The sequence below is a fragment of the Emys orbicularis genome, chromosome 1 (genome assembly GCF_028017835.1).
Source record: "Emys orbicularis isolate rEmyOrb1 chromosome 1, rEmyOrb1.hap1, whole genome shotgun sequence".
NCBI classification, from domain to species: domain Eukaryota; kingdom Metazoa; phylum Chordata; order Testudines; family Emydidae; genus Emys; species Emys orbicularis.
The window spans coordinates 321,248,310-321,273,780 of NC_088683.1; the positions used below are offsets into that span (position 1 = coordinate 321,248,310).

Genomic DNA, 25,471 nt, shown 5'->3' on the forward strand with positions numbered 1-25,471 from the left:
ACAAAGGCATCAATATTTTTAGAAGTATGGTTCTACTTTGAAAAATAACTGTGTAAAAATGGTATCTTACTCACTTGGGCACAAATTCAGCAAAGCACTTAATCACATGATTAACTTCTGGCTCTGAGGTTCCAAGAGTGAACTGGCTTCTGTTTCTTGTGCATCATCAACAGAATTATTTACTAAGTTCCAGTTGCGGGGACTATTAATTAACATGAGGTAATAGAGTTTCATAGGTATGTATATGCTGCACAGGAACCACTTCATCCACAATTTATATGCAGCTGCCTATCCAGTGGAACAAGGCAACTGTTTAAGAGCACATAACATTATACAATGGTTTTGAACAAGGACTGAAGAATAGTGACTAGAGGAAAGTTCAAGGGATGTTCTAGACATGCAGAATGGTAACCAGTGTTCCATCTAATTTTTTACATCCATGTGCGGAATGAATGTTGTTATGTGCACCAATATGGAGGTGATGTATGACACATCACCTTCATTTTGGTGCACATAACAAAATTCACGTGGTGGGGGTGGGGCTGAGGGGTTCGGAGTGTGGGAGGGGGCTCAGGGCTGGGGCAGAGGGGGGATGAGGGCTCTGTCTTGGGGTGCAGGCTCTGGGGTGGGGTCAGGGATGAGGGGTTTGGGGTGCAGGCTGCCCCAGGGCTGCGGTGGGAGAGAGGACTCCCCGCAGCCCTCTCTCGCCGCAGCACCTGGGGGCCAAGGGAAAGGTGCCTCTGCCCAGCTGAGGCAGCTCCAGCTGGGCTGGGCCAGGCTGAGGGAGGACCTCCTCTCCCCTGGCCGTGGCAAGTCTGGGGCAGGTCTGCACTGGGGCCGGCGGGGAGGGGTGCCTCTTCCCACCGCGGCAGATCCGCACTGGGGCCGGTGGGGAGGGGCACTTCTCCCCGCCGCGGTATGTCCATGCTGGGGCCAGTGGGAAGGGGCTTAATAGGCAGCTGCACAGCCGCGCAGCTTAGAGGGAACTTAGCGGTAGTGCTCCTTCACAGATCTGGTGGTTCCTTAATATCAGATATATTTCAGTTGTTAAGGGATCTGGCCACCCAAATCTATTTTAAAATCTCTCATAAAATGGAATCTTATAATACTGCAATTTAATATTCGAATAATATTGATATATTGGGGTAAGTTCAGAAAAGGGCAACAACAGTGACAAACTGCAGGAAATAGTTTATGGAAAAAAGATTGAAGGGCTAAATATATGTATTTTGACAGTGGCAATTAAGAGCAGACACAACAGTTCCCAAATATTTGAAGGGTGTTAACACGAAGAAACTAGAGAAATTATTTAGGATAGCACAAAGGGATATAACTACAAATAACTGAATTAAAGGGAAAATGTAGGGTGAATAAGAGGGAAGACTTCCTGACAGTAAAATCAAAAAGTGGTGGAAGCCCTTTACTTGGGACATTTAAATTTAGACTGGACGATATGGTATTCATTTTCAATTGATTTACCAGAACATGGGGGAAGTTCCAGAGGACTGGAGGAAAGCAAATGTGCCACTATTTAAACAGAGTAAATGGGATCAAATGGGTAATAACACGCCTGTCAGCCAGACACTGATCCCAGACAAAATAATGGAATGGATGATACAGGACTCAATTAATAAAGAGTTAAAGGAGAATAATATATGTCAATCAACATGGGTTTATAGAAAATAGATCTTGTCAAACGAACTTGACATATTTTATTGAAGAGATTACAGATTTGGTTGATAAAGGTAATAGTGCTGAAGAGATATACTTAGACTTCTATAAGGCATTTGACCTGATACCACAAGACATATTGATTAAGAAACTAAAATGATACAGATAAATTCTAAATTCTAAAATGATACAGACAAATTCTAATCTGAATTTTTCTAGCTTCAACTTCCAGCCGTTGGATCTTGTTATACCTTTATCTGTTAGACTGAAGAGCCTTTTAGTATCAAATTTGTGTTCCTCATGTAGGTACTTATAGATTGTCACTCCTTAACCTTCCCTTTGTTAAACTAAACAGATTGAGTTCCTTAAGTCTTTCACAATAAGGAATGGTTTCTAATCCTTAATTATTCTCATGGCTCTTCTCTGAACCCTTTCCAATTTATCACCGTCCTTCTTGAATTGTGGACACCAGAAATCGACACAGTATTCCAGTAGTGGCCACACCACTCCAAATACAGAGGCAATATAGCTTCTCAACTCCTATTTGATATTTCCCTGTTTATACATCCAATGATCACTCCCCTACCCCTACCCCACCCTGCCAAGTTCTTTTCAGAATCACTGCTTCCCAGGATATACAATTCCCATTTGGTAAGCTTGGCCTTTATTCTTTGTTTCTAGATGTATGACTAGAATTGGGCAAATAATGTGTTTTTTGGTTCACTAGCAATTCTGAAAAGCTGGGGGAAAAATTGGGGTCAAACTGAAAACAATTTTTTAAAAATATTTTCAGCAAATCAAGAAGTTGAAAACATTTCAAGTAGGGTCAAAATGAAATGTTTTGTTTCAACTTAACTCAAAAACTTTTGTTTCAATTTTGGGCGTTTTGACAAAAGCAAAGGAGTATTAGATTCACAAAATGGTTGGGGCTGAAGGGAGGGAGAGAAGAAGGCAGCCTCCCTAATAACTTCTACCCCAGTGGTTAGGGAATTTACCCAGGATTTAGGAGACCCCAATTCAATTCCCACCTTTGCCTGACAGGGAAAAGGGATTGGAACATGGGTCTCCTACCTCTCAGGAGAGTGTCCTTCCCACCAGAATATAGAGATATTCTCACATTCACTGTAGCCCACTGCATGTATATTTGTACACAATAGGAGAGACCTAATTCAGAATACCCTATAGTCTCCCACATCCTGGAACCACTCACCAAGGGGTACTGGTGGATTTTCTATCATTGGAAATTTTAAAATCAAGATTGGATGTTTTTTCTAAAAGGTATGTTCTAGTTCAAACAGGAAATAATTCAGGGAAGTCATATTGCCTGTGTTATACAGGTCAGTCTAGATGATCACAATGATCCCTTCTAGCTTTATTATCTATGAACTAGTAGAAAACAACAATGCAGGGAACAAGCCTGCATTGGTATGAGGATGGAACAGATTTCCTAAGTAGGTCTTGCCCATCTCAAATTTCTATATTTCTATAAGAATAAAAATTTCAGAATTTTTGAACAGACATCTTAACTTTGTAGTGCATATCTGAATCTAAATGTGTTTTGAGGTTTGCCCATCACTATTTGATTTTTGTCTTTGTGACCATTATTTTGGAATAATTTCCTACCAAGATGATTTGTTGAACATGCTTTGCCAAATGAGAAGCTGGCTTAAGGATAACTTTGTAAACTACGCTTCTAAGGATTATGAAAAATGGGAGCAGTTAATTGAGATGATTGTGTTTTCATGGCATTTTCTGAGGACGGTGGAGTACAGTATGTTGCCAGAGTCATTCTTAGATACCCTTTATGACTAATCCGTGAAGTGATGAAATCAGCTTTGGAAAAAACTGGTGGTTTTGCTGAGTTTATGAAACAACATTATTAAATCCACTGCATTAGTAATACAAGAAATTATTTTAATACAATACAAATTATTTCAAAGAAACGAATATACAAAACAAGCCAAAATTGTAAATACTTCCCTAAAACAATTTTCCTTTTATGAGGAAAAACCCAAATAAAATATCCACTCATTATATCACATTGAAAAAGGCCATTTGTAGTAGAAACATGATATGCTTCTTTCCTAATTATGTGACTAAGAAATTTGTCTGTATGTAATTTAAATAAAATTTGTTCTATTTTAACTTTTTTTGGCCATAAGAAAACCTTTGTTACAGAGGATTCAAACTCAGTCAATGACACTGTGCTATGTGCGTGGGAGATTATATCCCACTTGTTCCGCTAACCTAAACAAAAATTCTGAAAGAGTGTTGAGTAAAACAGAAGAATTTCAGTCAGGATGCCATTTTACATAACATGCACACACTTGGATTCCCTCGAGAATCTGGAGTGGTTTATAACTCGATTGCTGTCCAGGGGGAAAGTGACAGAGTACAATCAAATGCCTAGACATCTGACACAGAAGGAAGGCAAATCAATACAAAGATTCTGGAGCAGCACCTGGTGTAATAGCAAATTTGGAATGGATTTAGTTTCATACTAGGATGTGTAAGCAAGAAGTGGGTGCATCATGGAGTGATGCTTTCAGCGTATAGGAGGTAGTTGTTTAGCCTTTCTGTTGTACACCCTTAATAGCTGACCATATTCAAGCAGATTGCCTTGCCCCTATTCTAGTGGGCCTAGCACAACACAGCATACAGCTGCCGCTGTATGGGATGAGAAAATTCAGAAGGCAAATGGCTGCTTACAAATACGTCAATAGGCAAGAACCTCTTCATAATGGGTAATTAATGATATCACTAGACAGAAATTAAAAGTTGTACATCATAATATTTACCTTAAAATACATAAATAGTTAAATAAATAGATATGTTGTCAAAAGTGACATTTCAGAGAAATTTAATTAACAATAAACATCAGATGTTGCTTTAGAACACTGGTTATGGGACATCACTTTGCCTCAAGGACCATGACAAACTATATTAGCATAATGGCTTATTATTCCCTGTACCATGTGATCAGTACAATGTGGCATCCCAAAGATAACGATCCGCTTTGGTATGCCACCAGGAGAAAGCATGTACAAAACAGAATGAAGTATGAACCTGAAGTAGCTGAAATGTTGGACACATGTTGCAGATAAAATAATTTATGCAGTGGCTTAATTGTGTACTTTTCTTTGTACAGTGAAGAAAAAAGGCTCCAAACATTTGAATATAGTTGTCCCTCTTCTCAGATAACCATCACAAGTAAAATATATTCAGGAAATTTAGTATTTCAAAATGGAACCGGTCAGGGAGAGAGTAACTCATTCTTATTCAGCCCTTCATTCTGGGCTACTGTTTGAATCCCCACATACCCCAGTTCCTATCCAACAAGGCAGACACATGAATTCTTCATGAATGCTGAATTACACCTGCTTCTGGAATGGGTAAGTAGCAGATTCCAAAGGACACAAAGTAGCCAATGATTAGGGTTGCCCAGGAGCAATACAAATTAAAACCTTTCCTGGACATTCAGACCATCAAAGCTACTGGCTGAAAGTACAGACTTTAATTCTCTCCGATCAAGGTTCTTGTCTGGCAAAATAAGACATTATTTGGTGAGTTTGGGGGGGGAGGCACGTAGGGCGGAAGAGCGGCATTGGTAGCCACATTTAAGCATTAGATAACAAATGAAGGTTTTCCTACAACTTAACCTATGTTTAAGAAAATAAGAATGGCAATACTGGGTCAAACCAATGGTCCATCTAGCTCAGTATCCTAGTGGCCAGTGCCAGGCACTTCAAAGGGAATGAACAGAAGTGGGCAATTTTGAGTGATCCAGTCCATCATCCAGTTCCAGCTTCTGGCAGTTGGCTTAGAGATACACAGACCATGGGGTTGTATCCCTGACCATACTGGTTAATAACTATGGATTGACCTGTCCTCCATGAAGTTATATAATTCTTTTTTTTGAACCCAGTTATACTTTTGTCTTAACAAGATCCCCTGGTAATGAGTTCCACAGGTTGACTGTGCATTGTGTGAAGAAGGCCACCTTTTATTTGTTTTAAACCTGCTGCCTATTAATTTAATTTTGTGACCCCTAGTTCTTGTCTTATGTGAAGGGGTAAATAATACTTCCCTATTCATCATTTTATAGACCTCTATCATATCCCTTATTAGTTGTCTCTTTTCTAAGCTGAACAGTCTCAGTCTTTTTAATCTCTCCTTGTATGAAGCTGTTCCATACCCCTAACCATTTTTGTTGCCCTTCTCTATATCAATTCTAATATATTCCAATCCTAATAGGGTTTTTTTGTGTGTGAAAGGGACAACCAAAACTGCACTCAGATGATATAAAATTACTCAAGATACTTAAATCCAAAGCAGACTGTGAAGAGTTACAAAGGGATCTCACAAAACTGGGTGACTTGGCAACAAAATGAAAGATGAAATTCAATGTTGATAAATGCAAAGTACTGTACTGCACATAGAAAAACATAATCCCAACTATACATACAAAGTGATGGGGTCTAAATTAGCTGTTATCACTCAAGAAAGAGCTCTTGGGAGTCTTTGTGGTAGTTCTCTGAAAATATCCATTCGGTGTTCAGCGGCAGTCAAAAAAGCTAACAGAATATTAGGAACTATTAGGAGAGGGATTGATGATAAAACAGAAAATATCATAATGCCACTATTCAAAAGCATGATTCACCCACACCTTGAATACTGAGTACAGTTCTGGTTATGCCATTGCAAAAAAGACATATTAGAATTGGAAAAAGTACAGAGAAGGGCCAGAAGCTGGGAGCAGAGGACAGCAGATAGATCACTTGGTGATTGCTTGTTCTGTTCATTCCCTCTGAAGCACCTAGCATTGGCCACTGTCAGAAGACAGGATATTGGGCTAGATGGACCATTGGTCTGATCCAGTGCGGCCATTCTTATGTTCTTAAAATTCAAGGTGTGGGCATACCATGGATTTACAGAGTGGTATTATGATAATTACTGTGTTATTATCTATCCCTTTTCTGATGATTCCTAGCATTCTATTAGCTTCTTTGCTGCTGCACACTGAGTGGATGTTTTCAGAGCACTATCCACAATGATTCCAAGATTTCTTGACTGGTAACAGCTAATTTAGACCCTATCATTTGATATGTATAGTTGGGATTATTTTTTCCAATGTGCATTACTTTGCATTTATCAACACTGAATTTCATCTGCCATTTTGTTGCCCATCACCCAGTTTAGTGAGATCCCTTAGTAAGTCTTTTCAGTCAGCTTTGAACTTAACTATCTTGAGTAATTTTGTATCTGCAAATTTTTCCACATCACTGTTCATCCCCTTTTCCAGATCATCTATGAATATGTTGAAGAGCTGTGGTCCCTATACAGATTCTTGGGGACCCTGCTATTTACTACTCTCTATTATGAAAAGTGACATTTATTTCTACTCTTTGTTTCCTATCTTTTAAGTAGTTACAGATCCATGAGAGGACCTTCCCTCTTATCCCATGACTGCTTACTTTGCTTAAGAGTCTTTTGTGAGGGACCTTGTCAAAAGCCTTCTGAAAGTCCAAGTACACTGCATCGACTGGACTACGCTTGTCCACATGCTAGCTGACCCCCTCAAAGAATTCTTATGGATCAGTAAGGCATATTTTCTCTTTACAAAAGCCGTCTTGACTCTTCCCCAACATATCATGGTCATCTATGTGTCTGATAGTTCTGTTCTTTACCATAGTTTCAACCAATTTGCCTGGTACTGAAGTTAGGATTACCAGCCTATAACTGCGAGGATCATCCCAGAGTCTCTTTTTAAAAAAATCAACATTACATTAGCTACCTCCAGGCATCTTGTACAGAAGCTGATTTAAGCAATAGGTTAAATTTGTAAATCAAAGGGGATTATCTCCTCCCTAAATCAGTCACTCAAAACATCAACTCAATGAGCTTCTCTCTTTTCACCAACCACTATAGTCTATGTAATCATTTTCTTCTCTTCTACATTTGCTGCACTATGTTCTGTAGGTCAAAGGCTGGGTAGCCTCCCCCAGTATGGCCAATGAACAATGGTGCATGTCTCAATTCCTGTTGCAGTAGTGTACTCAGTCTGGACAGAACATAGCTGCTGCTTCTGTCAGCCTCTTCCCTGTTTCCCTTCAGGGAAGTTGGTTCTAAGATTCTTCCCATCTGCTGGACCCTCTGCCAGTGGGCTGGCTATTCCCTACAAACATAGATCATCATTCCTCTTCTGATCCTGAGAATACAGCAAGACATCTTGTTGCACCCTTGTCCACCCATCAGTGCTGAATTTCTTTCTCTGTATAGCTCATCTAGCTGACTTTCTTAAGTTGTTCATAATTCATTCTCCCCGGTCTCTCTTTTCACTATTTCTTTCCTAAAAGACTATTGAGACTTTTCGCTGTGCTTTTCCCTTCTATAGTACTTGCTTTCCCTACTGTTGGCACTTATGCAATTCACAGTAATAGATCCACAAATGCTGCCACACTATGTGTCAAAGTTCAGGGCAGTGGCATATGTATTTCCCACTCATGGTCCAGCAAGGGCACACACTTTAAGGCTTACAGCTCCCCAGCTGTCACCTCTCTTGGGCAAAGACCTGCGTCTCTCCCTCTCTCCCTCCTGACCCGGTATTTCCAAGCTGCAGAGTTCCCTGCCTGTACTGTGAATTCCCCAGCATTCACAGACTGCCCAAACAGGCCTGCTTTGCTTTTTCCTCAGAGGCCAGAAATCATATATACCTACAGTTATATGTTACCACACAGCCCTTTCTAAGCAAGTACATTTATTTTAAGGTGAAAGCAATACAGAAAAAAAACCTATTTAAACATTTCTAAAAAAAACTGCACACATGCTAATAAGCTTACCTGAAATCACCCCCCAACTCTAGCAAGGACTTTGGTAGGATTCAGTCCTTCAAACCCCACCAAGGGGTTTTTCTCCAGTCACAAGTTCATAACAGCTTTTGCTCAAAACAAGATCACCCATGAATCTTTGAGTCACTCCTTTGTACAGTTTAGGTCCTACCCCTCAGGATAAAGCTTCAAAAAACTGAGTTATTGAATAACAAGACAGGAGTACATTTGCACACACCTCCCCCAAAAGATTTCCTGGGAAGTGAACCTAACTTTTTCTCATAAGTTTACTCTTGTCTGGCACATTGTTTCAAATAGTCCTTTGAAGCTCATAACACTTCCCAGCTTTTGCACAGGTAACATCGCCCCCCCCACCTTATAAAATTTACATACAATTCCACAATAATACAATAAAAATAACAGGAGTACTTGTGGCACCTTAGAGACTAACAAATTTATTAGAGCATAAGCTTTCGTGGGCTACAACCCACTTCTTGTACTCCAAAGCTACTTAAACTTAATTCTTTCAAGGATACTGCAGGAAACTGCTATATCTGTCACAGTGCACAAGGGACGAGTAAAACAAATTAAAACTTGGAGTCTACATGTGTCAACCCATTATACTTCCAATGCCAGACTGGCATTAGAGTGTAACTAGGTCTGTCCTAATCCTGGGTCCCCTGTCTATTTCAACAGTTTAAATTTTGTATTGTTTTGATTCTATTTAAGGTCAGAATTTTCTTTTTAATAAAGGATGGAGATTTCCTAACAGAGGGGGAGATTTTTATTGCTTATTGTATGGATTCAATTCTCTCTCTTTAGTTTTCCAAAGACATTCAAATCCTATTAGTAAGAGGTCTCTTTTGGTATGGACTACCTATTTATGGTAATTATATTCCACTCCTAAAAGATTCATAAGTAATTTGTGAATCAGGAGAAAAAATGTGGGAAAGTCGATATTTGATTTTATAAGTGCTAAGAACTAGACATCTGCCTTTCACTTGTACAATCCAGTTCAACTAATATGAAGCTGAAACTCCAAAATAGATCTGTTGTTCAAGTGAGAAAAAATGTAAGGAAGATAATTAATGAAACACATGACTACTTTCATTGATTTATTTTACTGAACTTCATGTTCATTAATCATTAACAAATGCTTGGGGTACAACCTTCTACACTTTCTTGACTGACACCTTCAAAGAAAATTTATGCAATTTTAAGTGGATTACATTTAAACCAGATTATTATGAAAAACACAGAATGTGTTACTTAGCACAAACAAGTATGCTGAGCATTTCACAGGAAATGCATGGAAGATGGATCCTTGACTGAACCAGTTTACAGTATTAGGCCCTGTACGTGAAACTGGACCCATGGAGTCAGACTCCTACCCTGTGCTCATGCAGAGCCTCAATGATACTCTCCACAGGTGCAAGGGTCCACACCTGTAGATCTGACTGCAGGATCACTCGGGGCCTAAATGACTTTAAAGACAACAAAGGATAAAACATAAACCCAGGAGGGGGAGATGTGAGAAAGTTCACAGTTTACGGAAAAGCGATTAAATGGTTCCTCCGCTTAGGCACATGCAGATGCTGGAGGTTCAAAATGTTATTCATTCATTTTTAATTGACATATAAACATGCTTATAGAATCACAGAAATGTAGGGCTGGATGGGACCTCAAGAGGTCATCTTGTCCATCCTTCATCAAGTATACCTAGACCATTCCTGAGAAGTGATGGTCTAACCTGTTCTTAAAAACCTCCAATAATGGGGGTTCCACAGCCTCCCAAGGTAAGCTTTTACTAATATCTAAATCTCCCTTGCTGCAGATTTAGGGAACATAGAAAACAATTGACAATAACTCTCTTTATAACAGCTCTTAACATATTTGAAGGCGTTATCAGGTTCCCCCCCCCCCCCCCCGTCTTTTTTTCCTCAAGACTAAACATGCCCAGATTTTTTTAACCTTTCCTCATAGGTCTGGTTTTCTATACCTTTTATAATTTTTGTTGCTTTCCTCCAGACTTTCTCCAGTTTGTCCACATCTTTCCTAAAGTGTTGTGCCCTAAACTGGACACAGTACTTCAGCTGAAGCCTCACCAGTGCTGAATAGAGTGGGATAATTACCTCCAATGTTTTACATATGACATACTCGTTAAGACACCCCAGAATATGAGCCTTTTTTGCAACTGCATCACATAGTTGACTCATATTTAATTTGGGATCTACTGTAACCCCACATTCTTTTCTGCAGTACATTCTAGACAGTTATTCCCCATTTTGTAGTTGTGCATTTGATTTTTCCATCCTAAGTGTAGTACTTTTTCACTTTTCTTTACTGAAATCCATTTGTCCTCCGAAGTGCTTTCAAATCCTCTCAGTTTGGTTTCATCCAAAAATTTTATAAGCATTCTCTCCATTGCATTATCCAACTCATTAATGAAAATGGTGAATAGTACTGGACGCACTACTGACCCCCTGAGGGACTCCACTAGATATTTCCCAATTTTGACAGCGAACCATTGAGTACTCTCTGAGTATGGTTTCTCAATGAGTTGAGCACCCACCTTGCAGTAATTTCACATAGACTACATTTCCCTAGTTTGCTTATGAGAATGTCATGTGGGACTGTGTTAAAAGCCTCACCAAAATCAAGATAAATCACATCTACTGTTTCCTCTCTATCCACTAGGCCAGTAACCAAGGTGGATACACATTTTTAAAAATCGAGATTTTTAAAATTTAAATTAAATACAGGTTTATTTTTTATAAAAGAAACATATTTATAAATAAAAATTGAAATTACAACAACCTATGTTAAGTCCTAAGCTAACTATTATATATTAAAATAATTTAAATTAATTTAAAAAATATTAAGCAGTACATGTTTGCTGTGAAGCCTTAAAGAAAGGCAAACCACTGAACTGGTGGAAGTCACAGGACAAGCACCCGGAACCAGGATTTGTTGAAGTGCTAAACCAGCTTTTCACAGTAGATTCTTATTCAGGTACAGAGCAAATATTTTCTTGATTTCAGTTTATTCAACTAGTTCAGCTCAATGACTAGCTCACTCACAGTTGAGAAACCAACTGGGATTTGCCAAAGCATGAAAGCTTGTTTTTCTCTCTCAATCTCTGAATAAAAACCAGGTGTGAGAGGATGAGAGCTACCAGTTCTAAAATCTTGAAGGGCATGATGACCAGCAACAATCAGTTCAATTCACTAATTACAGATAATACTTCTTTTGTCTAATAATTCAGTTAGTTTTAAATTCAAAACTTTTTAATGTATTTGCTACACTTTTTTAATGTATCCAGCACAGAGTTTTACTTAACTAATAAAAAATTAAAATCCTATTTTTGTGAATTTTAATTTATATCCAAATACAACTTGACACAAATCATAAGTAAAATATTAATCATATAATAAATAAAAATGCATTGTTCAACATTTTATAACATAATAAAACTGTAAAAATTAAGAATCTGAATAAATGTGGGTTAAGCTACGTATTTGCTTAAATAAATGTATATCAATACAGTGCATCTTCCTGGTTAGCAAAAAGAAGTACCAATTTTGTGTAAAAGCTATATTTACTTGGAAATCAACATGCTTTTTGGTTACCAACCAATGAGAATCAACCTTTCTTTAGGAAAATAACTAAAAGGTACAAATGCAAAACAAGATTAAATTCATTTATTTAAATCAAGGCTTCTTGTTTGCTAATTTAAATCATGATTAAAATTGGTGACTTAAACTGCTTTGATTTAAGTCAATCCACCCTGACAATAACCCGGTGAAAGAGGAAATTAGTTTGCTTTAGCATGGTTTGTTCTTCACAAATCCACAGTTGGTATTGCTTATCACCCTATGATCCTCTAGGTGCTTACAAACTGATTTTTAAAATAATTTGCCTCATTATCTTTCCAGGTATCGAAATTAGGCTGACTATTCTATAATGCCTCTGGTGCCCTTCTCCAGATCGCTGGGACCTCCATGACCATCCTCCATGAGTTCTTGAAGATAATCGCTAATGGTTCCAAGATTGCTTCAGACTCATATTATTATTTTTTAAAAGGTGATGCTACAGAAGTGAGTTTCATAGGAAAAAAATTCCAAACATAAGGCAGAGAGTCACACACACTTTAAAGTTTAACTATACATTGCTTGCATTCTAATTAAGTTTCTAAACATGAAGATATTTTTCAATAAATGTATTTATAGTGATACAGCGGAGAAAATGAAGTTCCTTAGTAATTTTGTGCTAAATAGCCCCCACTATACTGAGTTTTCATCAAGGGGAACAGTGTAAGTTTCTAACAAAGGAAAAAATATTGTGCCCTCTCACAGAGCTGTAACTAGAAGTTGAAGTAATGGCCTAACATGACCTAACATGAAAGGAATAAGTAAGCATAAAAAGAAATCCTCAACTGATCCTTCCTGAAAATGTGTTTATAAACTGTAAGGTTTTGTTTGGCTCAAACCACAAATCAAAGATGGTAAGTTCAATTTTGGAAAAACAACAAAATGTATTTCCCCTGAAATACTGTAACTTAATAGCTGTAGTTTGATTACACACAGTGGGTGAGATTTTAAAAAGCATTCAACATCAGCCTAACTCTGCTCCCACTGAAGTCAATACTTAAACTCTCATTGACCGCAATGGAAGCAGATTTAGGTGAGTGATGGGCGTCACTGCTTATATTGTCCATTTACATTTCATGAGGATGAGAGGAAGTTGTGGACATGTTAGAGAGTTTATGGAAAATTATAGTGATAATTTGAATCCATTATGCATATTAAATTTAATATCATACAATTTCATGCTGTTTTAAACAACAGCATGAGTCAGATACAGAACCTAAAAGCTCAGTTTCCATGTTTTCATTGATTTATGTCAACCTTAATGATAATTAAAGATAGTTTTCGGTATTTAATTAGTAGCGTATAATCTCTTAATATACAGTTTCAGGCCTTCTAACAAAACATTCTAAATGTTGCTTCTATAAAATCATGTAGAAACCCGCATTCAACACAAAATATATCAACTTAAAATGCCTTTATTGACTCACATATTGTAAAAATGTAACATTTATAACAACAATTCTTGCCCTAAGGGCCTTGTCAAATTGTGCATTCAGACTTTAAAATGCATGATTTGTAAATCTGACAGGCTTTGAGATGTTTACAAATAATGGTAAAGGAAAGTTCAGCACATGAACTAGCTATGTAGCAACATCTAAGAGCTCCAATGCATGTGAACAACTTTATGAAAGTTGTTGCAAGTTATGCAAACCACATCACATAGGAAAGAAGAATCAACTGCTCCCCTCTTTGGGCATAATTCCACAACATATTTGATTTAAATCAATTGGAGTTGAAGGTGCTCACCACCTTTTAGGATGAGACCCTTTTTTGTAACAAGAAAGTAACTTGTACAATTTTCTAATTATAGATCTCTAGGTGAGCTGGAAATAAAGGTATTAAAATTAGTGTTTACATTACATTTATTTATGTAGCTTTTAAATTAAAAGAGCTATTTATATCATGATTTTGTGACATCTTAACACAACTCCAACATGCCAGCAGTGAGGTGCTTCCACACTACTTCCTATATGAATACCATTTACCCTAAAACAAGAGAAAATCCTTTACTTGTAATTCTTCTACATTAAGTGTATACAGTTCACATCAGAGCTCTATGGATTTTATGCTTCTGGCAAATTACTAGTTGGAATTTGCATAGGTCTGCTTGGAGCTCTAAAATCACAGGATGTAGAGATGAATAAAAGATATATTAGGTCATCGAGTCCATCTTCCTTCCAGTACAGGACTGTTTCCTACAACAGTTTTTAATGCATTCACCAGTCTAGTTTTAAATGTTGCAAAAAACAGGGCTTCAATCATTCCACTTCAGAGACAATTCCACAGCCTAATAGATCTCCATGTCAAGAAACTTTTTCTGATATTCAGCCTAAATTTTCCCTCACAGAATGTTCTTACTCTTTGTCCAGATTTCTAACTTCTGTATCCCTTTCCCTACCCCATCTTCACTGATGTTCACTTCCCCCAATTGGAGAATTATCTGCAAATATCATTAATGTCTTTCACTTTCTTCCAAATCACTAAAGATCCTGATGAAGATAAAGTCTAACATCCATCCCTGTAGTACCCCACTGCTCTACTCATACTAATTTGATAAATTATCATCAATAACTACACTTTATGTACAATCCCTTATGCCAGTTTTCAATATAGTACTCATAAAATTAAATTTGAAAATATTGTAAAATACTCAAATTCTTGTGAAATACTCAAATGCTTTACTAAAATCCAAACATACACTCTGCTTTCTTCATCTGCTAATTTCAGAATTCTGTCAAAAAAAGCAATCCAGTTTGCTTGGCCTATCCTAATTTATGAGATAAACTAGCGTTGTGTTATTAGCCTGTACAATGCCTACTTCACTGGGGCCCTGATGTCTCTGTTATGCAGTACCGGTAGAAATAATAATTAATAGAAAAATTATAATCTGGTAAATTCCTTCTTTATAAATATTCCTCATGGTCCCATTAACTCCCAGGGCCCAGGCTTTCAGAACTGCATATTGACAATCATGGTAATATTATGCACAAGCGATCAATTTGATGCCTAGGAGGCCAACAGCCCATACAATTACCTCAGTAGCACATGCAAATTATGTGTAGGTCTTCCCAGCTGATGGATTTTAATATTCTCCATCACGTCACCTAACAACAGGAATAGTAGGCTGTCATCCTCTATGTGGACAGTGGGCAGGGCCGGATTAGGGGCAGGTGGCCCAGGCGACTGAGGTGTCAGGCTTGGGGGGCACCGGGCTTGAGGTGCTGTTTTTGTTGTTAATGAGAAAAGGGAAAATAAAATGTTTGAAGTAAAATGTAATAAAAAATAAGGTATTCAAAAGTTTAACAAATGGGGTGTGTGTGTGTGGCAAACACGCTCCTTGCCTGGGGCGCCATTTGGTCTAGGGCCAGCCCTGCCAGTGGGCTTCAGCAGAGGAATGGTGAGACTGAAATCTTCCATTTCAGGTTCTGGAGGGGAATGTGCTGTAGTAGACACAAAGCCCTTTGCCTGTCCCCCCAAAGCTTGATTCCTTCTGCTCTGTCCCCTACAAGATGTCCCTGTCCCAGTTCTGTTTCTTCCCCATCTCTTGCTCCTCTATCCAGTCCTATTCTCCTCCCTGATCGAGTCTGCTCTCCACTCTTCAGGCTTTTAATTCCAGTTCTAGTCTCCTTACCGAGCAAAATCCTAGTCTCACCCCTCCAGTCTCTCCAATGCAGCTCATCTTCCCCCCACTCCCAATCTCCTTGCCCAGCCATTGCTAGTTATCACCCCCCACCCCATCTCCATGTCCCCAGTCTCCTTGCCCAGCCAGCCTCAGTTCCCCTCTTCCTGGCTCCTCATCCAACCTTTGTCTCCTTCCCCCATCCCTGCTGGTTCCCAGTCTCAGACTCCCCCCACAGCTCCTCATCCAATCTCAGACTGCCATCCCCCATTTCCTTCCTTCTAGCTCCTATTCTCCTTGTCCAGCCAGTCCTGGTTTCCCCCTCCTCCTCCATGGTTCCCAGCCCCCATCTCCTTACACAGCCAGTCCGCATTGTCCCACTTCATTCCTTGGCTCCTCACTACTTCTCCATCTGGCTCCATATCCCAGTCTCTGCTGCCCCACCCAGTTTTGCCATTCCAATCAACTCCCTGCACCCTCCCGAGGTCTGGCTCTAGTCCCCTCTGCATTGAAATCAGCCAGCTTCCTCCTCCATGCTGTCTGGGTCCAGCCAGGTGGGGGCTCTGAGAGCACAGAAGAGAGCCTCCCTGCTTTCAGTTCCAGTGCCTGGTCTTGGCCCGGTCCACAGCTGCCCAGAGCTGCAATTGCAGGGAAAATCCTGCTCAGGCCCAAGCTGCAACATGCCCAGTGTAGGTGGAAACTTCAGGGAATTTAACTGTAAAGGACTAGCATGTCGTTACTGAGCAAGTGCGAACTGTGATTTTTCAAAGGATAAGCAGCAAAAAAGCCATCCTCTGCCAAATTTCAAGTCCATGATGCAAAGCATGGGAGCACTAGAGCTTCTCAAAGAAAAGGTCACCAGAATTTTTTAACATGGGCAAAACAACACATTTCTCCCTAGCCTTGTTCTCAGAAACAGCTAAACTATTTTGGCTGAAAATGAAAACAAAAACAAAAAACAAACTGAGGCTGACAGCCAGCATGGAAAATTTCAACCCAAACATTTAAATTTGTCAAAATTAAAAGCCACTGAAAGCAGGGTCTTAAAATTATATGTATGTGTATATACATTAATGAAATTCTTATGCTTCATCTTCTGTTCCATAACACCTCTATCTTCTGTCTTAATTGAACATATTAAAGGTTCGTCAGGAACAAGCAGACTTAGCTTTAATTCACCCAAACCCTAATGACTCTTGTACTTCAAATGTGATACTGACAGACCTTGTGATCTGAAAGTTACTGTTCCTGATCAACAATTCATCTAGGTGGAGAATATGTACATTGCTATGCCTAATGGCCTTTCAATATGATCAGGACCCTTGATTTTTAATTTTTACCAAAATTTTTCTGAGTTTTTATAGAAGCTATTATTGTTTTTTACCGATTTTCACCTGAATTTTGTACCACTCAGGTACAGAAAATACATATTACATTACAAAGATCCAATAGATGTGTTTATGTTAATAATAAATTAGTCCAAATGTAACTGTGAGGTTGTCTGTTAAACTAAGGTAGTGTAGTGGAAGACACACACACACACGCATGAACATGCGTATGTGTACACCAATGCTTAAGCCCTAAAGTGCCAAACTTTAGAGAGACACCTGTCAGGGGTGGTCGGATAATACTTAGTCCTGCCATGAGTGCAGGGAACTGGTCTAGATAACCTCTTGAGATCCCTTCCCATCCTGCGATTCTATGAACTTCCCTGACCTGGCTCCCAGCTCTGGAAGGAGAGAGAGTGGCTCAGTACCCTGTCTGGCCCAGGTAACCGAGCCACCATCTCTCCTTCTGGAGAAGGCACAGAAGCAGAAGAAGTGGAGGAGGAAGCTTGAGGCGATGGCGCCATTGCATCCTCTACCGTGTCCATTTCCGGGTCCATTTTTCTCTATTTGTTGCTTTCTTTTGTCCTCTCATCTCCCAATATCAACCCAGAAAACTGGGAAGTTAATTTTTTGCCCCAATTTCCACCTGTTTTTTCATTTTTGTAACAAACACAGATAAATTCATGGGAAATTTTAGAGAGATAAGGTGGGTGAGGTAATATAATATATGTCCAATAAAAGATATTACCTCACCCTCCTTGTCTCTCTAATATCCTGGGACCAACATGCCACAACAACACTGCATACAACAAAACAAAAAACAAAAACAAAAGGCCCTGAACATGATTAATAAAACAAAAATCAAAATAAAATTATCTCCACCTCTAAGGGCAAGACAGGAATAGAATGTGGTGAGATTATTTGTTATAAGTATATGTGTTCAAAGAACAAGAATTATAATTAAATATTTTCTCTTCTCCAAAGGTATCAGTTATAACACATTTGCACCCTATGGAAAGTAAAATGCTCCAGAGATATCTTCGGAAAAATTGCTAACTAATACCAATTAACAATCTTGTTATAAATAACCAGTAGAAGCATGAGTCACAAAGTGTCAGTTGGCTACAGTCAATATGGAGGAAAGATGGTTCCTGTGGTTAAGGCATAAGACAGGCTTCTATTCCCATCTCGGCCACAGACTTCTTGTGTGACCCCATGTACATCACTAACTTCTCTGTTCTAGTTTGCCCATCTATAAAAACAATCCTATGGAGATAACACTACCTTCTTTTGTAAGCATGTCATGACGCTAAGTGAAGAAATGTCTGGAAAGCATTCAGACAGAAAACATTTGAGAAGAATTATTTTACTGGCTATAGGTGAACCAGAACTAGAACATTTTTAAATATAAAGGGATGATACAACCTACAAAGATACAACAAAACATATGAGCGGGCATCCTGAAAAACCAAAACCTAGAAGACAGGAAAGTTGAGCTACTTCCAACCCAGAAAGAAATTCTGCAGAACAGATAGACCAAGCCTGGAGCCGTGTTCTGATTCTGAAGAAAAGCAATAGTACCTTATGAACATATGCAGACAACTCTACATGTCTGCTTTGCAAGTTTCTTAAACACGGTTCTATTCAATCAAGGGAATTAGTTTCAAAAGAAACAAAAATCTGGATGGACATTCTTACAGGTTTAATTTGTTCCACATAAAAGATTAGGCTCTTTTTTATATCAAGCTCATAGAAAAAACACTATTTCTGGCTGGCTGGCTGGCTATGAGATAATGAGAAAAATATTAGTAGAATGATCACTTAATTGTAGTGAAACTCCCAGAATACAGTATTTTTGTCAGGAATCTATAATATGTCAAGTTCCCCTTACATACTTATTTATTGAATGCACAACAATCCAACAAAGCATCTAGTCTCACTGCGAGGCAACTTTGCTAATTTTTTATTATAATAATAAAATTAAAAGTAAAGCCATCAGCAACTCCACAATCACAAATTTTAATCAAGCTGTATCATATTCTCCTTTCTTGGCAAGTAAGTGGAAATGAGGACTGTTTTGTGGGATTATGTCTCAAGTCACAACTCAACAACTCCCCAGTACAGAAGGCAGGACTTTGCTCCTTGCTGCTGGCTACTGTAAACCAGGATAGCCCAAGTAGTTGTATAAATCAATGCTACTTTTTGAGATAATTAGTTGCTGAAAGCCTACAATGTATTCAGAACATTTATCTTAAGATGAGCCTCCTAGACTAGTGATCAAATACCTTTTTGCATGGGCTCCTTATCGGCGTCCACAGAGATCAATGGAGTCTCTAGTGAGTCCTGTGATGTACCTGCAAAATCTACACAATGGCTCTCAGGAAGGCCTTCAGACTAGCCTCCTGCAGTCCAGCCCAAAATCTGTCTCCTGGGAAGACAAAGATGTGACCTTGCTGGCTAAAACACTGCAGCATCACCCCAGAATATGTCAAAAGGCCTGGAGCAGACAACAGTTATCCTCTTAGCAGTTCCTCTGATACCAAATGCATCAACATCACTGACCTCTTGGCACAAGCATCAGTAGTGCTCACACACGCTGTTTATTCATGCAGTTCTAAGCAGCCCCAGTGCTAGGACATCTATGTAGTCATTGTTAAGTGGGTGAGAGCAGTCATGCAGCCAATATTGGTCCAGCCATGCTGTCATAACCCATCGGCTTTACCTTTCAGTAAGTGAATCAGAAGGTCGATGTGAACAGAAGACCCTAGTAGTTCTGGAGTTTAAGGCATATATAAATTTAAAGCATATAAGGAAAAGAAAGATGACCCACCAACAGTGCGTGCCTCAACACAAGCTTTGAGGAAGGCTCCAATGATTCAACTCTTAAGTGAAGAACCATGAGGGTACCGCATCATGACCTTGACTGCAACGAGATGTCACTTCATCTTGACACAATGAGGATTGCTCCATGGATGTCATTGCATCACCTTTGGGCCTATTAGGCTAGATCTGCATTGATCCACAATTATTCAATGCTGGGATTTTTAATCCTCCATGGGTACTACCCTATACTCAGCATATCTTGAGGGCTCCTTCCTTTAATGATGGACTTGCACCTGAAAACACAGGGAAGCTGAGTAATGACATAAGAAACCCATCCAGGGCTCTGACACCTTGAGGCTAGAGCACGTCACATACCATGTTATGATCCTCCTCAAGGAAGTACAAGTACTAGCCATTACTGCACTTAACACTGTTGCCCTGTTTCTCCGTATATGCATTTACAAAACAACCCACATGGGACAAAAAAGACAACCCCCTCCTCCTCCCCTCTGAAAAGGTAAAATAAGAACCTCCAACCAGTAGTGAAAGTTATTTTAAAAACAGATAGGACACAATGTGTCGGGGGGAGGGATAGCTCAGTGGTTTGAGCTTTGGCCTGCTAAACCCAGGGTTGTGAGTTCAATCCTTGAGGGGGCCGCTTAGGGATCTGGGGCAAAAATCAGTACTTGGTCCTGCTAGTGAAGGCAGGGGGCTGGACTCGATGACCTTTCAAGGTCCCTTCCAGTTCTAGGAGATGGGATATCTCCATTAATTATTATTAATGTGTCACTGATGCTTAGTACATCAAAGCCTCCCTAGCCAACACGGGTCTTCAAAATAACTTTACATTACATTTCTTTTTCCTTTTTTAAAAATACAGGACTCTAGTGCAGTGTGATTCCCCTCAGGGGACACTCTCACCAGAGCAAGCCTCCTCAGCTCCAGCGCTTCCTGGATCTGGCCTCAGAGCATTCAGAACCCCTGTTCACACTGTGAGTTCCCCGCAGTGAGTACACCTAGAGAATGGGACACCTAGAGAAGCCTTACACGATCCCCAAAGCAGCCCTGCACCCCACATTCACAGTCAGCAATGACTCTCAACCAGCTTGGAAAACAGAAGTGTTTATTAGTCATCAGGAACACAGCATAGAACAGATCGTGTTAGCAGAGAAATAAGGAACATTCACCAAAGTCCATCATGGAGGGGGGAAATCCAGAGCCCAGAGCTCTATCCCCGAGTCCCAAAGCAGGAGACTGACCAGCTGCCCAGCCTTGGTCACGACCTGCTGCCCCACCTCCGTCCTTTTCTCTTTCCCAAGCAAACAGGTCACCTGACCTGTACCTCTCACTTTGTTTTCTAGCACCTCCAGCTGATTCTTGCAGAGGATGGGCCCTAGACATCAATTGCCAGGATACAGAGTGTCAGCCATTGTCTGGGCCCAGGTAGCCAGACATCAGTCACACCTGCCTTCTTGGGCTCTCTGCAATGATCACACACTCTTGTCCCACCACCTAGATACTTGAGTAACACATAGGGAAAACTGAGGCATGCACACAGTATTCAGACAAAACATTAAGAACTTTCCCACTTTGTCACATATACATAGACCTTTCACTTCTACACATCACAAAATGTAGCCCCAACAATAAATTAAAATTCAACTTTGAACAAGAAAGGCCTCAGTCTGAATTTAAATTAAATGCATGTATAGAGATAAGGCTCTAACATTCAAAGGCAGAGAATTCCAAAGTCTTATTGACTTGAAAGCAAGTATCATTATTCCTAAATATGTGACCTTTATGATGAAACAATTGTAGTTGCTGAATCAATTCTATGAAAAGGAACAGAAGGAACCAAAATGTTAGCTATGCAAAATATGTCCCATCAATCGTTTTACAATCCATAAAAGCCATCTTAAAATCTATATTTGGGAACAGGAAATCATTGCAAAACAATCTGTACCAGCTCACATAATATTTGAATTGTGGCGAGAGGAAGGAAGCCATTTACCTGCACCATTCTGAATCTCCTACAGAATAGGAAAGGAAGAAAACACTGAATTGCTAGTCTAATATAGAAAGTACAAAAACATGAATTTGTGTTTGGATATTTAATAGTGTACACTTCCTGTAGCCAATAAAAAGATCCCTTATCTACAGATTTTTTTTATTCTCAAAAGATAAGAAGTTAAGAATAAATCCAAGATGTAACAACCATTTACAAAGCAAATATTCTACTGACAGACCAGCCTAATATACTGAACCTTCTTGTTACATATATTCTTTGCTTTAATTTAAATAATTTCTTTAAAAATACAGGGTTTGGGACATGACCACAAAATAAATCTACAAATGATATTCTGATACCCTTGCTCACATTTAGAATTTTAGTCCAGGAGTAGTCCCACTTATTTCAATGGAACTACTCTTGGAGTAGGGTACTATTCAACACGAGTAAGGGTATCAGTATCTGGCCCTTGGTATTTTTATTAATATAATTTTCTAAAATAATAATATGTACTGCTTTTATGAACTACAGCCGTTCCTATACGAGAAAAGTGGCAAATGGAAGAAGTGTCAATCCATATATCTGGCAAGTTATAGGAATATTTGCCAGCTTTGTTTGAAATGCAGTCTTTCATTAACATATTTAGGGCAAAACTCTGCCTTTAATCCTTAGAGCCACATATGGGAGAATGCAAAGGAATCAACTTGGTGGATGGCTCGAGCCATACCACTGAATGCATCCTTTTGCTGCTCCAAAAAGCAGCTGTATGTGCCCATCTACAACATGCTATTGCCAAGCTGAGCCTAAATATTATGAGCACATAAAATCACCTAAAATAAGTCTTAGCTGGTTCCCTCACCTGACCATGGTGTGCCAGTGAACATGATAGATGGGCCCCTTGGCAAGCACTCTGGAATGCCAGGTAGAAATCCTACCTTGCTGCTTCATGAAAGTGTAAAGTAGTATTGCATTTCAGAAGACCTTAGATAGCAAAGTTGGACACTAACACCATACCATGCAACAGAATGGGTAACTGTGCACTAATCAGTCCATTAAGAAAAAGTTCATGCTCTGTATAAACCTTAATACACTTCAGCAGGAATGACTGAAAAGCACGTTCCTGTGCATGCATGTGGAACCTTAGCAGTAAATTTTAAGCAAGGGTGTTCCATCCACCACTTAACAGAGTTTAATAGAGCCCCAAATTTTTTGAACTCCCCAGAATTTTCTGATTAAATAGCTTATTGTTCAACCACAGAAAATATGTACAATTTCATAAACAGTGTTTCAGACTGCAAGTAGATAGTCTGGCAACAACTTTAAATAAAATTGGATTAACTGACTGGATTTCCTCAATGTTTAATCAAAGTACAGTAGAGAACGCCATTTATCTGTGAAGGAATGGCAGAAAGAGTGATACTGAATATATCAATTTAATTTTTCTAAACCAGAGAAAAATACTGAATTTCATTTAAGGACTTCTAATTTCAGTTTAGGAATGCATTAGCTATTTCAAAATATTTTCCTAGGAAAAAAATCTGTGGTATCAGCAATTTAGAAATTAAAAAAATTATATCCATCTTCATAATTTTGTAACAGTGTTATGTTCTTACCTCGTATGATTAAAAAAATGTAAGGCTAATATCACCTGGCCTTTATTATTATTGTATTTTAAAAAAGAAACAGGATCCATTTATGACAAATCCCTACCCTCAAAATGATTTATTTTTCTTTCTTTTCATAACACTGACTGTAATTAGTTATGACACCCATTGTTACAACACATACTTTTGTTTCCTTTAATCAATTAATAGTTCAAAAGCAAAATAATATTAAATTCATCATCTAATTCTTATTATGTCATAGATTCTAAATGTAATGAACATATGCAAAATGCTGTAGGATTATAGCAAATCAAGAAATACTGTTTAGGTAACAGTATTATTCCCTAGTGGTTTCACACTTGTGGTAGAAAAACTGATTCAGACAAGCCCTATGGTTGAAATTGACCTGGAAAAAACATGGTTTCTATGGATATCATTTAGAGATGGATATCCTAGTACAATACATATTTAGGGTTTTTTTACATTTCTTAACAGGTTATCAGATGTATGTCAGGCACTAACAACGTCTGCAGAGGTATAATTTTATATACTATAGTATCTAACACACTATTTTATTCAGGAGCTATTTAATTATAGATATTGGGATGATGGTTACGTATGCAGTAATGAATCCAAATTGGATTTTTCCAGAGAGACTGTGTTCTATATTTTTAAACTGTTAATGTATTGAGTCTGCCACTACTAACAGTTGCTAATGTGAAAAGAGAATATAACATATATGTATATATTTTAAATAAAAATTCATTCTGTATCAGAAGTAAGAATCTAGAGGCCTGACTCTGATGTGACTATATTTACAACCATTGCCTCTACTTTGAGATCTTATACATCATAATACATTATTATATTACAATGCATTCCTGAAAAATAAGACTGATTGATATACATAGTGATAAATTATTAGCATTATGAATAGAGAAATAATTAAAGAAGACTATAATCTCATTTGTTTACATTTTATAAAGCTTCTGTTTGGATTAGATATACATCCTGATACCTTTTTGATACTAATGTTTCAAACGAGTTTGAATTTAAAGCACAAAGGAAGGGGGGGAAACAAAGCTGTAAGTACCTAATTATTATTATTTTTTGGCTTTTACAATATTACAGTGATGACTTGCAGATCTGGAACGTAAGCAGTCCATTTTTTTGTTCACATGATACAAGGATAAAACAAATACAAAATACTTCAAACCAATGCCACACCCCTCAGATTAAATATCACTTAAAATATTTAGATAAAGCCTGAACAAATCAAACAAACATCTAGGCAGGAAATTCTGTTTTAATGCACTACCTCTGTGCTATTTCAGAGAGCCTGAAAGCAGCCTAACTTGAGAATTCAATCAAGCAAAACCTAGAATAATCTCATTGCCATATTTGCAGTTAATGAAAGCTATTTAAATCTGTGACATTTTTATTTTTATAGAAGATAAAAGCAAAAACTATTTGTTTCACTAATAACACAAACATATAGTAAATTTAAGATTTTATTATTTTGGTTATCCTTACTGTCTACCAATCAATGTACAATATTAAAAGATTACTCTTCTGCTACTCACTATTGCTCCAGGACTTCAGTAAATATTTGATACTGATTTCAAAGAAGCCTGAATCCTGCTGGCTAGCCATGTCTGCTGCATACAAAGAGGCTTCTATAATTCTGAGCAGTTGAAGTGGCAGGTACTATGTATGTAGATGTAACTGTCACCAGTTAGTGATGTAAACGAGGGGTCAGAAGAGGAAATGAAGTCTCTGCAGATCAACTTCTTCCGTGGTAGGTAAGCCCTCATTTAATACAACAACAACAACAACACACCATGAGATGCTCGTCCTCTGCTCCTCCTTCAGGGCTGGTACTTAGCTTTATTTGCTGTATTTTTCCCCCCACCCTGCAGACATTCAATAGGAGCTTTCATG

At 38.5% G+C, this 25,471-nt stretch overlaps 1 protein-coding gene across 2 annotated transcripts in view; it reads right to left on the minus strand.

Moving 5' to 3' along the window:
- Positions 1 to 25,183, minus strand: part of FRY (FRY microtubule binding protein) — a 297,837-nt gene extending 272,654 nt beyond the window's left edge. For both annotated transcript variants that reach the window (XM_065403807.1, XM_065403815.1), the window contains exon 1: positions 25,114 to 25,183. In XM_065403807.1, coding sequence (XP_065259879.1) covers positions 25,114 to 25,183 — 70 coding nt within the window. The remainder of the gene's footprint in view (positions 1 to 25,113) is intronic.
- Positions 25,184 to 25,471: the final 288 nt, after the last annotated feature.